The sequence below is a fragment of the Zonotrichia albicollis genome, chromosome 5, assembly GCF_047830755.1.
Source record: "Zonotrichia albicollis isolate bZonAlb1 chromosome 5, bZonAlb1.hap1, whole genome shotgun sequence".
NCBI classification, from domain to species: domain Eukaryota; kingdom Metazoa; phylum Chordata; class Aves; order Passeriformes; family Passerellidae; genus Zonotrichia; species Zonotrichia albicollis.
Window position 1 is genome coordinate 25984616 of NC_133823.1, and position 14419 is coordinate 25999034.

A 14419-nucleotide genomic window follows, 5' to 3' on the forward strand; every position below is an offset into this window, starting at 1 on the left:
CATTCACCTGGCTGGCACCACCTGCCTTTGTGCCTTTTGTTATCCCAAAGGTTGGCAGTTCTCGGCCTCTTGTCTCCCTGGGCCCCCACCCAGAGCTCAATTTGCATCTCAGTCTGCAGTTTGAGCTACCAGGACCAGATGCATTGGGTTCAAAACAAGACACAAAAACTTCCTTCCTCAGATAGCCTCCCTCAGCCCACAGGTCAGCCAAGTTCTGGCATGTGCACCTTTGCCTCTGGATTCCTAATCCCAGATGGGCTCCCAGCACCTCTGCCCCTGCCTGCCAGCTGGTGAGTGGGCAGTGCACGAGAAGATACAGGAAGGATCTGGGAACATGGCAAGGAAAGATGCCCACCACAGGGCTGTGCTTAATGGTTGTCTCCAGCACACCAGCGCTGGGAGGGGAAACCACCGGCAGAGACACCCTTGGGTCCCGTTTGCCACGTGAGCTGTTGATACCTCAACTCCAGCCCTTCATGCTATGCATCTTTCCCTTGGCTCTTCCTCCCCTGCTTTTCACAGAGTGGATGCTGAGGCTGTTTTCCAGCATTCCAAGAGAGGAGTAAGAATTTCCATGTAGGCCACCATTCCCTGAGTACGTGCTCAGTGCTGGCTTGGGGCATCTGTCCCTTGTGGGAATGCTCTAGGCTGGCTGCACAGAGCACGCTAAGAAAGGGATTCCAGGAGAATCAGAGTCATCACCAGAGGAAGGTACTCACAAAACTACATCTTGGCAAGCTAAGTGAATCAGGGAGGGCTGCCTGGCAGGTTGGCCATGCAGTTCCAAGAAGAGAGCTGCAGTCTGGCCAACTCTACAACTCAAGGGACCAGGAGTGGTCAAACAATGGAGCTTTTGCTAATTCTGTGGCGTGGGGCTTGTGGCACCAAGTTGGGAGCGCTCTGTGAGCCACAATGGAGAAAACAGAAACAGTCCCAAATCTGCTGAATAGGGAAATGCCATCCCAACCATTCAGAAAAGAAACTGGAAGTCCTTTCAAAGTAGCACAATGCCAGAGAAAGCCGGTCCAAAAAGGTCCCAGAGATCTAATTATAGCCTGCAATCAGTGCTGCTCTTATCCATGCTGCTAATGAACATACATTAAGTGAGCAGCTTTGCTGCTCCAGGGCTTCTTGCAGTAGAAATAGCAGCTTAGTAATAACTAGCTGCCTTGCCTTATTAGGGCTCACTTTGACTTCTCCCAGATTCCCAGCCATTGGTGCATGTCCTTTGGAAATGTGGGTGCTGTCGCCAAGGTTGTTCAGGGTGGGGTAACCAGGTCAAAGCACTGGGGAGGCTCTGGCACACCCACATGTGGCTGCATTAATGGCACACAGAGAGCTGCATGATGAGGGACAGGCCTCCCAAGAGGGGCAAAATGCCACCTTTCAGAATGTAAAAAAACCCCAAATTGCTAATTGCACAGGGAAAAAAAAAAACCCTTCGAGGTGCCAGGTTATATCCAACAGCTTCCTCATGGAAAGAAAAAGTAATCACCCTGCTTCTTCAGGGAATGATCGCTGAGAACAGAGGCCAGCACCTCTGTGTTATCAGATCAGCTGTTGAAATACAAGGCTGTGCCAGGCAACCACGTCTCCTTTGCAAGCTCAACAGAAAATAGATCCTGTACCCATGGCTCTGGTCCAACAACACCTGCCAAGTGGAAGGAGAGGCTGCTGCTGCTGTGGAGGAGTTGTCTTCATGCACAGATGGGAGATGCCAGAGGCAGTTCTCAGGCACCTGTTTTTTTCCGGCATTCATTTTTTTGTTTTCCAAACAAACAAAACACAATCTTTGTCTTGGCCTTGAAGGACTTGCAGCTTTTCACTAGATGGTGCAGAAAAAGATAGATACTGGCTGCAGTGAAAATAACGACCATAGTCGAGAGAGTCCCTGGCACCAGAGGAGGAGGGACTGATCTGCTGGGATCTGACCTAGGAACCAGCCTTGAAGTCACTCAAGTAGCTTTCTCAAGGATACTCCTTTCAAAAAACATCCTAAAAACATATGGTCTCAATTTTCACATGGTTAGTGACATTTCTTCCCTGTATTGCCTGAAGGAAGTTATTTGGATGATTCATGCCCACAGTTCACAAACTGCACCAGTTTGGAGTGGTCTGGTTCCCTGGGGCTCTGTTTACAGCTTGGTCTGCTGGGCCGCAGAGCTGCTCTGTGCCAAACAGAGAAGAGATCATTCTCTCCAATCAATGGAAAAGTCTGAGTTATGGAGAGAGATATCTCCAGGATTCAACATTTTCTGTTCTCAGAATCTGTACTGTATATGGGAACCTGCCTTGGTGACTGCTCACCCATTCCTCTTACTGGGTCTCCTGCACCTTCGAAAAATCTGGCTACTGATTCAAGCACAGATGAGTTTGATGATTCTAGCTGTTCTCAATGTTCCTTTGGTGCAAGATGCTATAAACTGCATCTGATCTTTTCCTGTAAGACCATATCCAAATTTCTTCATTCTCTGTTAAGGAAACAAACCCACCTCTGGAATTTGGAAAGGAGGAAGCAGCCAAGCACAAACACAAGCAGCAGAGCTGAAAAGCAACATCAGAGCTGAAAATATAGATTAGCTGCAGGTTAGCTCATGACCTCCTGCATATTTCAGAAGAAAAGAGCCTTTGCTTTTGTTTGGCTGGAGATAGAGCTGGGAGGACCCTTAGAGCAAATTGTGCAGAACTGTCTCACAAGTCTCTCTGCTCGTGGCTGATTCTACGAGGGTGTTCCCTCAAGCAGCAGGCAGACTGAGTGTCAGAAACGCAGATTCCCTGAGGGTGGAGCTGTGAGATCCTGCCAGATGGGCGCTTTTTCCAGACTCTGGGAGATTTCTTATTTTGTTAATTCTTTCTCCCTTGCTCTTTCTACCCAGCATGGGGGAAGATGCTTGTCGTCACTGGGGGGGCTTTGCTGTGGGGAGCTGGCTGATGGCAAGAAGAGATGAGTGACTGCGTGTGCTGTGCTGGAATGCCAGCATGACTCCACTCAGCTAAGGGACCACTGAGACACAGAAGACCAAGGGGATGGGTCAGGAGTGACCTGCAGCCCATTCCCAGCCCCTTGGGAAGCATGGCTCTCATTGACAGCTGGCTTAGAGATGTTCAGAGGTTCTGTGCCTTCTCCAGTGTGGTCGTGCAGCTGCAAAGTCTGGGGATCTGAGCAGTGCTTCAATGCTGAGTGTGACTTTAATTGTACACAGACAGAAGAAACCCAAGAGCCTCTGCTGGCTCAGCTTGGCATGATGTGCAAGCATGCTGGCACTTTTTCATCCCAGACATTCAAATGTGATGCAGGATTTTCCCAAGCTGTCTCCAGCTACAGCTTTAATAGATTTAGTCCTTCCAGCCCACAGAAAGCAAGAGCAGTGAGTGTTTCTGATGCCAGGTTATGTAATCCAGCATGAGGGTCTTGTCCCTGGCCCTACATTGTGAGAGCATCTTCTCCACTCCAGGAGAGGCCTGCAGCCTGGATCATTCACTTGTGCATGTCTACCTGACCAGGTATTACTTCTGACTGTTTGTTGTAACTTGCCTTGCTGCTGCATTGCTGTCCTGTAAAAGAAAGGAAAAAATTACTAAAGTGCTCAGTCATCCTGCTATGAACCCCCAGGAGTGCATCCCTGCTGGCTTTATGGCTCAGTTTATCAGCACTGGGCTGTTATTGCAGGGCATTTAGAAGCATTGAAAGATTTGTGCGTAGATTCATTGGTTGTCTAAGAGATCTTGATGACCACCAGCATAAAAGTTAGTGTGTGTCTGCTATGATTGCTTGCATGGCTATAAAGCATTCAAGAGATAATTGCTGTGGTCTCTGAAGTGAAATTCTTCTCCTGCCGAAGCCAGTGTGGAGAAGCAGAGGGTTTGGTAGATTTATTTGGGTTTAGCTTGCCTCCTTTTGTGGCTTGATCTGCTCAGAGACAGCTTCTTGGAGAAAATAAAGCTGCACTGTGAGAGTCAGCCCAAGAGGGAGCCCTGTTCCAATGTCTCCTAGTCCAGCGACCAAGTGTGCTGTGGCACGAGGGGTGGAAGGTGCCACATCACCTATAGCTACCCTGGAGCCCGGCCTGCAGCACCATCAAGGACACATTCTGCCAAGCTCATGGATAAAGAAATACTGCATTTCTGATGGCCATTCAGATGCCAATAACTCACAGCAAGTAGGGAAATGCAGGAGAAGCAGCACCTGCCAGGTGTCCAAGGGAACACCATGTGAAAGGGGAATGTCATAAAACCCTCAGTGGGCTGGAGAGGGCTGTTGTATTTCTCCCTACAGAAGTGGCTATCTCCATAGCACTGGAGTGTCACCCACAAATACTGAGTTACACTCCTGCTGATAATGCTCCAGTTTTGTCCTGGCAGGAACCATAATGATGGGAAGCAGGTGTAAGAGATCATGAGTTCCCAGCTGCTAAATATTGAGGGAAACTGGGCTCTGTTTTGCTTAGATTGGGAGGTGGGCTGTAGGTCACTTTAGGCCTTTGACTCTTGACAGTGAGGTTTTCCAGCAACTGTGTTGGGAATATGGCTCTACCTTTTACTGCAGGATGCCTTGGAAGATGACAAGTACCTTGCTGTATGCACATGGCAGCTGCTCCCTTGCTCCAAACTACATGTATTAGGACTTGCCAGCCCTGAAATATTTTTGTCCTGCGGCTGCTTATCTTGTACCCCCACATCTATATGTCCTGAATCTGGCCAGGAGCTGGAAGAAACCAGGTGTTTTGTCAAGACTACAACATTGTGCAGAGTCCCTTGATTCCTGAGGACCTAGGAGAGGTCTTTTCCCCTAGGAGGGCAGTGCAGCCCTGAGACAGGGCTCAGAGATGTGGTGGCATCTCCAACATTGAGTTCATCCACATGGATAAGGCCTTGAGTGACCACAGTTAGCTGTGAGAGTGATTTGCTTGGAGCAGACATCCCAGAGACCTCCTCCACTTGAGCTTGTCAAGGATTCACTAGGTAGAAGGCATCACCATGGTCACAACAAAATCCCCACACCAGAAATAGTGGAAGCTATAAAAGCATTTATGCATGTTTCACCCTCTTCTTATGCCTTTTAAACATATTTCTCCTGAGTTATGGAGTTGGAGCCTTCCCTCCTCCTGAGACTGCATAGCAGCATCAGAGGGGAGAAGAGATCCGTGACTAATGAATCAGCTGCAAGGGCTTGCCCAAAACCCATTCCAGGAGCCAAAGTACTTAAACTGGTGACTGGTCTGACTTATCTGTGCCAAAGGAACAGGCCAGCTGCAGTTATTTTTCCACAAAGACACCTTTTTTCTTTCTTTAAGCCTTGTGTAAATGTCAATAACCAGTCTTTAGAAACAGCTAACTGTTTGGCAGGGCACCCCTCCAAGGGGGAGGATAAAGACAGGCTGGGCAGCTTCTCTGGCTGCAGAGCAGCAGAATCTTGCTGGGTCAGAGAAGCTGGTTTGGAGCTTAGTTCCATCAAAAAAACCCCAAGGACATAAATATGGTTTATTGTAATAATTTAAAGCCAGCTGAACTGCCCAGTAGGAACAAGTCTGTGGAAACACCAGGGGAGTTTGGGAGCATCACAACCCAGCCCCATGCTGCCAGCTTTTTGGCAAAGCTCTGTGCTGTTCCCAGGAGTACAGAGTGCTCTTGGTGCTGCTGAGAGCAGCGTCCTCAGCACAGCCTCCTTCCACCACACACAAGTGCCCTTCCTGCCCTCTGTGACCACACAAGCTTGTGGAAGACATTGTGAAATCAAGCTGATGCTTCAGTCTGGTGATGGCTACACTGGAAACAGCATCATGGTGTGTAAGAGAGACAAGGGCAGTGCCCGAGCAAGGGAGACACTACAAAGCAGCAGGGAACTCCATGGGCCATGCTGAAACATGCTGGTCCTGTTTACCCCTTGCCTTGTGGTCAAGAGACTTTCCCCCAAAGACCCAGTCTTAGAGAGGCTCATTTGCTGCTGCTTTGTGGAGAGAAACCTGAAGAACAGCTGACTGCTGTTGGGAAATGACCTGCTCTGCGCTGCTCACTGGTTGCAAGGCAGACACGTCTTCCACACATCACTCTCCACTGCAAGTGCCTCTAAGAGCTACATTTAAAACCAAGGAAAAGTTTGGTCCAGCAGCAAAGTACTGCCTGGACACATTTACACTCCCTTGATTTGGAAGAGACATGTTCCTCTGCATATTCTCTCATTCTGGGCAGTTTTCCCTAGAGCATTCCCACGTGGGTCCCCCTGGCAAACATCTGAAGCAAGAATGTGGGGTGCTCATAAATTGACATTTACACAACATTTGGGACTCTGCTTTGCCAGGATGCAGGTGCAGGGAGCCCACATCCTGCCTTTGTCACTGTAGCCAGGCCCTGCAATCAACCCAGTGTGCTCTAGAGGCTGCTGTGACAGCAGTGGCACAGCAGAGCTGCCCCCCTGTAGGACAGCATCCCCAGGCCAATGGGAGGTGGACATGAGGGCAAATACTCCCCTGCTCCCTCTCCCTAACCAAACTGTCCCTGGAACACAAACTCTGGAAAGCAGAACCTCCAAACACATCCAAGATCAACATGATACCACAGCTTAGTTATCTCTACCCAGGGTGGCATCAAAATCCCTCAGGATACAGACAGAAAAGTGGTTGGGGGGGGGGGGGGTGCAATGGCATGAGCATTCTAAGAAATCTTTGTATATTAACCAGCAAGTACACAATCACACCTGCCACCAAGGGCTTTATAAATGCAGCAATTGCAATATCTGTATCATCTAGCATATAACACACCTGGGCATTAGGGAGAAACCCCAGAGCTGAGCTCTCTTGGCCCTTCTAATGTTGTACCATCTCCTCAGCCACCCTAGATGGCTTGGACTTCCCTTATGTCCTAAACTGAAACTGTCCTCAGATGGGGTTTTCAGCCACAAAGCTGTTACAGGAAATGTCTGGCTGCAGTTGTCTCATTCATCAGCTTGGGCCAGCATTCAGATGTGAAAACAGCCCTGGCCAAGCCACCCCAAGCACCTGAGGCAGGGACACAAATACCTTTTAATTTTTTTTTCTTTTATGCCACCAGAAAAACCATCCCATTACCTTTTAAAAGAGCCCTGTGTTGTATGCTTGATTAAAAGAACCACAGTGGTTAAAAAAGTACTTTTATGACAGCAAGGGACTTGGGCAAAGCCACAGACAGGAGGTGCTCAGTTTTATCACTGTATAGAGCAAAGGCCAAGCTCACTCTGCAAGGCTCTGCAGTAAGATGGGAAGCACAGCCTAGAGCTGCTCAAACCGCACACACCAAGGCAAACACACCTCCCTCCCCTTCCCCCACAGCTTTCCATCTTACCTTATCTGCAAGCAGCAAATCCCACCCAGCTCAGGAGCCGATTGAAATACAACACCTTCAGAGCATCACCGAGGCTCAGTCTTTGTGGTGAGAGCCAGGCCGAATGCCAAAGCTGGCCCTGGCTGGCATTTACACCAGCTGTTCCCTTTCTGCAAAGGAGCACGATTGCTCCTCGTGCTTCTTATTGTAGTGACAACAGGGATAATGACTCAGACATAAGGAAGGGCTAACTTTCACTTGATCCTGGTATTAGAAAAGAGCCTGCCCCCCTTCTGCAACACCTCTCCCAGCATCCATCAGAGCCCAGCACACAGAGCAAAGCCCTGATCCCAGATCAAGCCGAGGTGGGGGAAGGGGAGAAGAGGGAGATTGACTCAAAACAAAAGTAGAGAAACCCGAAAATGCTGTTCCTGGCACTGCAAGCAGGGGAAGAGTGAAGAGCACATCGGGACCACAGTGATTAGTGGGGAAACCTGGGAGCAGAGAGAAGGCTTAGGGCTCCTCCCATCCCAGGGCTGCAGAGGTAAGGGAAGCATTCGTGTTGGCAGGAAGGCAGCAGGAATAGGCAGCTCTTTCCTGTAGAATTCAGGGTGGATGTGCGCTCCTCCCTGCCAATGGCCACTTGCAGGAAGCTGGACCCGTGTCCAAACTGCCTCCCCAGCCCCATGGGTGCTTAAATAAGGTACACAGCCAAGATTTTGTTCCACCTTTATTTTAACAATCAGATAAAAACAGCCATATTTTTAAAAGAGTCATTACATGGCAATTATAAAGTGCATTTTCCACTTGAATGTTGTGTACAAAAATATCTTTTAAAAACAAACATGCAAAACATCCTACAAGGCACTTCCAGGCATAGAGCAAGGAGAGCAACCTCCTCACTTCTATGTTCACATTGGCAATGGAAAAAGGGAAAAGGGGAAAGGCCACAAGTAGCATTTTTAAACTGCTATTGATCAGATAGTCAGTTCCCAACCTAGCTTTTACTTATGGCACTGCTCTTCTAGCTTATCTTCCATGTTCCTCCCTAAGCACACCCAAGGCACAGCCTGAAAACAAGCCCATGAGGGGACACCACCATCCACAGCACCCCAGACCCACATGCCTTGTTCAGGCTCACAAACAGCTCTCCATGGGCACAAGAAGGTGCCAGGAGAACATGACTTTTCTACAGCCAAGTGTCTTACAACATCAACACCATACACTAAATAAATAAAAACTATCAGTGTCACACAAACTTGCCTCAAGTTTAAAACCAAGCCAAGCTAGGCAACAGTCCCCTCCAGAGAGATGAGATGCAGGCTCTAAGGGCTGACTTGGGGAGCTGTTTGAACAGAGGAACCAAACCTGATGAGTTCTAGGCTAGCAAGGAGATTCACCACCTCAGCTAAGTGATCAGGCACACTGAGGACACATACTGATTCTGTATTTTCAAAAAGCAGCAGTTGAAGGCCAGCTATTCTTCCTGCAAGCTCCTGTCCCTTTTGATATCCAACAGTGATCCCAACATCCCTTCTAGGTTAGAGTAAAACAGCTTCTAGGTATTTGTACAGTAGTCTCCAGAATTAAAAGCTATGTTAACAAAGTTAAGTAGTCTAGCCTGTTGCTTCTCTCCAGCACATCCACAGGCTACTAGAGGCACCCAAAATTATGTAAAGCTTATGCACTAGAAAAAGCAGCATTTCCTTGACCTTTATTTGTAAGACTCTTCAGCACTCTCTCTCTGAGCTGAAGGATTAAGTTATTCTGCTAGGTTAGCACCCAAGAAGCTCTGTGAGGCTGCTTGGCACTGCTGAGCTCACCAGCCCAACACACAGCCAGAAGCCAAGCCACCTCTTTAATGACAGAGATGGCTCACATCTGTGATTTGTCTCACATGCAGGGGTGCTGCCAGGATAACCCCACATATCTCACTCTCCTCATGGCTAGTTCTTTGCATAGCTGGGGTGAGCCACTTTTTATGGCCAGCAATGCAAAGTCTGGGCATTTGCAGGTTAAACTGGCAGATACTGCTTCAGCAGAGAGGGAAGCCCAGCACGTTTATCCAGGACAGCCACAGCACCCTGACATATGAGCAGTGCTGTGCCTGTATCTGCCAAGCAGTCCATGGCACAGAGTAATACACCATTACCAGATCTTAAAAGCAACACCAGCTCCAAAGCCTGCTCATCCCAAAGTGTTGCTGGGATTGCACATACCACCCCTTTCTCATCCAAGGCACTTCCATGACACAGTAGGTACCCAACAGTCACCTTCCTGTGTCACAAGCACCACACAGCCACAGCTAATCTCTATTTTTGGTAACACCAACGGTATGAGAGATTTTCAAGATCATCTGATATAACAACCAGTGACTACGCATATCAGATCCTCTGCCACAGGCACATCTCCTAATAGGGCAGGCTGTAGGGCTACACTTCTTGTCATCACATTGCATTTTCACTTCCAAAACATGCTTTCTGCCTCCAGTAGGATGGGCCTCACTACAAGGATATGTGCAAAGAGAGGACTCCATTCCCAGCAATCCAACCACACTATTTCCTGACAGGCACAGGCTGGCTTTGCAAAGAGAACCCAGCAGCTGTAGTAGAGCCCACTAACAATGTAATAAAAGGATATATTTTGAAAGAGCCTTTTAATACTAGACAGGCAGTACAAAGCAGCCACCACTACACAGCTTGAACAGAAAATATAAGCACGGTAGTGTTTCCCTGGACACTAGCATCTTTACTGAAGAGGAAGAAGAAGTGCTGAAGAGACATGAGCAGTCCTTGGTCCTCTGATCATCTGGAGAGCCAGATTTGCTGCTCTGACTATAAGTCCCCCGCCAGCAGAGCACCGCACATCTGGTTTTGCTGGGAGGCTTATGCTAACCTACACAGAGCCATACTTCTTCCACCTATTCATACACCTGTGTTCAGGCCAGCCCCAAGGCCTGCAGACACACCAGCAGCAGTCAGTCAGCCTGGCCTTTGTCCTCGGGTCAGTAGTAGGGCCCGAGCTTCTCGTAGCCTGAATAACTGGGCCACTCAGGAAAGAGGCCATAGGAGCACCGAGGGCTCCCAAACCGGTCAAATGCACTGCCGAAGTCAGGAGCCTGTGGGGGACGGACAGCTTCCTGGGCAGACTTCAGTTCTGACCGGATGACCCTGTAATTTGTGCCCCTGTTGTTGTCCCAGTACACCTTCCCATCGCACTCAAAGGAAATGGCAAACTCAACTCTTTCGTGCGACTGAATCCCCTCAGGCAAGCTGATGTCAAAGGAAAACGTGTCCTGGTCCGACCCTCCGTACGTATCCTTGACATACTGGCACGGGTGATCTACAAAGCTTTTCCACGTGTCAAATGTCATCCGGATCTTCACTGTCTTCTCAAAAGCGAGGTTCTTCACCTTCACCGTTCCCACAATAGATTTCTCCTTTAGCATGCAGTTTTCCAGACAGACACAATCTGCCTGGAGGCGGTTTCTGAAGTCCAGGTAGTCCACGGAGGGCTGAACAAAATCCAGGACGAAGCTGTCCTTCTCCACGGTTGTCAGGCCCACAATGTTGTCTATCAGCTCTGTGATGTTGAAAGGAATATCTAGCGGATCCTCAAACTCCGAGAACACCTTCACCATGGTCAGAGCGAAGCCTCTGCTATCTGCAAAGGACACCCTCTTCTTCGCCTTGCTGTGTGGGAAGGAGTTTGCTGTCTCTCCTGTGCCCTTCAGGGCAGCCTTGCTGCTCAGCTGGATGCAGGGCCGCAGCGGCTTGCTGGCCTTTGGAGCAATTTTGCAGGCGCACTTCTCTCTGCGCAAGGGTGAGGAGCACAGGTACAGCTGCATGGCCACGTCCACAGCCATTGCTTGCTTGTGAGGGAAATAGTCTAACACTCTGGAAGATGAGAAGAAGGGTCAGTTGATGCCAGAAAAGCACTTTAATACAAATTTTGTCGGACAGTTGATATATCACTTCCTCCCCCAAGCCATCCCAAATAAGCTTGCTTCTTAATTAAAGGCAAGTATCTGCATGGTGTGATTGACCGACACTGTGACAAAAACACTACAGAAGTGGCAGGACCAGAGCCTGTTGTGCCCTTGAACAGCTCTTCCAACTGCTACAGGGACAAAGTCACCCTTTGAAGGCACACACACAGGCACTGTCCTACTAGGCTAGCAATAGCAGGCTCCAGAGCATTTAAAACCCAAAGCAAAGCCCGTGGTTCAGTCCTGCCAATGCTCACAAAATCCCCAGATTATCGAATTTCAGCACTACTCCTGCTGTGCTTGCCTCCCTTCGGGAGAGATTCTCTCCAGGGCTTCACAAGCTTTTGTACGAGTAGGAATTCAGTTTGTCACAACTGACTTCACCTCTCATAAAACCCCAGATGTCAGCCAAAAGCACTCATTTCAGCTGAGCTACACACTCTGCTCAACACTGTCCCCCAGAACTGCTCCATCCAAAGTGCCTCCAAGTAGTGTTGCAAAGATAGCAACAGTCTGAACAGCAGCAGGGCACAGGCTTGGCCAACACTGCTCTGGAGCTTTCTTCCCTCTATCCATTTTAAAATAACATCAGCTCAGAAGGCACATCAGCCAGTTTTACCTCCAGCACAGAGTCTGCACCTCAAGCCTCCACGGGGATTGTGCTAAACCCCTGGGAAACATCCATACAGCCACAGGGCTCTGCCAAACACAACTCACCTACTCGAGGCTCACCAAAGCTTTGGAAGCAATTCCTTCTCCCAGAAGGCACAGGCCATGTGCCCCTCCACTAGAGCCTCCCCCCCAGCACCCAGCCTCTCCCTCCAGGGAGGCAGCACCCTCTCTCTCTCTCTCCCCCCATGCACCCACAGAAGGGCACTTTGCCAGACGTACCCTGGAGATGCCTCTGCAGCCAGGCAGCTCCCAGAACACTGCATCCATCGCTCCTGCCCTTACACTGACATTCTGATGGATGTTTTTGGCAGACTCTCTCTTTGGCCGGGCTCTGGATAAACTGCTGGATGAATTTATCACACACATCCCCCTTAAGTCAACTGTATTAGAGTTGACTTTAAACACAGAGTATTCCTTTAATAAAATTCCCGCTTGGCAGCAGGCCAGGTTCCAAAGCTGCTCCCACCACACAGAGAGGGATGAGGCAGCAACAGTAGCAGTGACCACTGGCCTTGTGATGCAGCAGAGTTCTGGCTGCCAAAGCCACGCACAGCCAGCTCTAGTACTTGATTGCTGCTCCCGTGCCAAGAAAAAGAAGAGCCACACTCTCCAATTCAGTGCTTTAAGTCCCCACCCTGTAACACCAACACCGCAGCTCTGAGCAAGCTTTCACAGCATCCACTCAGCAAGGGTATCTGTTTATTCAGAGCACATGTGCCAAAGCTTGCATCCCAACACACCCACCAGCCAACTCCTTCTGCAGTGCCTCCTTTCAGCTGCACAAAACAGACACCTCAGATCCACCTGTCTGCTAGCCCTACTCTGCTCATCTCTACCTGGTTTTGCCAAGTTTTTGTTCACACATGCTTTATATAGGTCATTTCCTCCTTGAAATTAATGCAGCTCCCAATCCTTCTCTTGGGTCAGTTTCATCTGCATTGCACCTTTTCCCAGGGAAATTTATTCAGCTGAATTCCTGTAACTTCTGAGAAGCCAGGCTTCTTAGGAAGCCTTGGTTATTCACAGTTTTAGAATGACGAGGCAAAGAATGCCCAGCTGCATAACCTGGAGCTTTTTTCCAAGCCAAAAACTATAGTAAGAGCCTGTCATAACCAACTATGAGCATGAGCCCTATGCTTTTATGAAGCACATTTGTAGGAGCTGGAATGAACTCCGAGTTCATTTGATAATCCAGACAACTTCTTCTGCTCTGGAGAGTCTACTAGTGCCCAGCTCTCAGCCAGACGCAGGTTTCCCCTTTGGGGCTGAGGAGGCTTGTCTTGAACTCCAGATGCTTTGGAGGTGGGCACAGGAATATAGTTTTGAGAGCTGGAAATTTTTCAGGAAATAAAGCTCCAGGAAGCAAAAAGTGCAGGCAGGGAGCCCAATGCAGGTACAGGGACCAAATCCTTTCCATAGCCCATCAAAAGGAGAGCAAACTTGACTGTGCCCGAGACTTCTTCCTGTAGTTTTACCCTCTCCAGAGAAGAATATCTGTCACTACTCATTCCTCCCTCCTGCCGTTCTACGAAGGAGAATTAAGCCAGAGCCAAGGAATTACTTACACCTCCCTTATCGAGCCCCTCCGATTGCCTCCCACCTGCTACCTGGGGACAGGTGAGCCCTCGCCCAGGGCTGGCCGTGCAGCACTTGCAGAGCCAAAGTTCGCAGCCGTGGCAGGGCCGAAGCAGCGCTCGGTGGCTCCGCACCCCTTCCTCCTCCCCGATCCGTGGGGCCGGACCACCCCCGGGGCACAGCCCGCTTCCCGCAGGCGTCTGCCCGGCGGCGCTCCCTCGCTACAGCCCGCCCCCTCCGCGACAGCAGCCAAGCCAAGCCGCCCAGAGCCGGGAGAGGCGGCAGCAGCAGCAGCGGAGCCCCGCGGAGGGGCAGCCCCGGGGCTCCGCTCCCGCCTCAGCCGGGGAGCTGCAGGAGCCAAGCCGTAGGATTCCGCTTTCCTCCCGGAGCAGCAGCGCCGCGGCGGGGAGCGCCAGAGCCGCTCCCGCACACACGAGGAGGCTGCAGAGCCGAGCAGGCGGGGAAGGCAGAGGGGCGGATGAGGGGCAGAGCAGCGCCGGGGGGAGTGGCGGTGCGCCCGTACCTGGTGCAGTGCATGGAGCCACTCCGACACCACCGCCAAGCGCCGCGCCCGCCAGCGCGACGGCCTCTTAAGGGCGCCCGGCCCCGCCCCACTGGGCGGCAGCCAATCAGCGCGCTCCGAGAGCAAGAGCCCGGCACGCGAGGGGGCGGGGCCGAGCCGGTGGGCGGGGCCGCGGCGGGCCCTGAGGGGCCGCGCAGGGATGGCTGCCTGCCCGTCGGGGGAGCTCCCGGGGCCGCGGCAGGGCTGCCGGGCAGGGGGAGCTCGCCGAGCCGAGCCCCGATGCTCCCCCCGCGGCACGGCAAGCTCCTTGTGGTAAAGTGACAAGCTCTGTGTCCGGCGTCCGCTGCCCTCAGTCCCTCACTGTC

General features: G+C 50.6%; 1 protein-coding gene across 3 annotated transcripts; it reads right to left on the reverse strand.

The window, feature by feature from the left end:
* Window positions 1-8000: 8000 nt before the first annotated feature.
* On the reverse strand, window positions 8001-14162 carry PPP1R3B (protein phosphatase 1 regulatory subunit 3B). 3 transcript variants are annotated; one of them, XM_074541124.1, is made up of 2 exons: window positions 14055-14162; window positions 8001-11192 (listed from the first exon to the last, which is right to left on the reverse strand). In XM_074541124.1, the coding sequence occupies exons 1-2, from the start codon at window positions 14066-14068 to the stop codon at window positions 10301-10303; spliced, it is 906 nt and encodes a 301-aa protein (XP_074397225.1). In that variant the 5' UTR covers window positions 14069-14162; the 3' UTR covers window positions 8001-10300. The 3 variants fall into 3 exon arrangements, with proteins under 3 accessions (XP_074397225.1, XP_074397227.1, XP_074397226.1); XM_074541126.1 differs by lacking the exon at window positions 14055-14162 and adding an exon at window positions 13564-14032; XM_074541125.1 differs by lacking the exon at window positions 14055-14162 and adding an exon at window positions 13522-13633.
* Window positions 14163-14419: the final 257 nt, after the last annotated feature.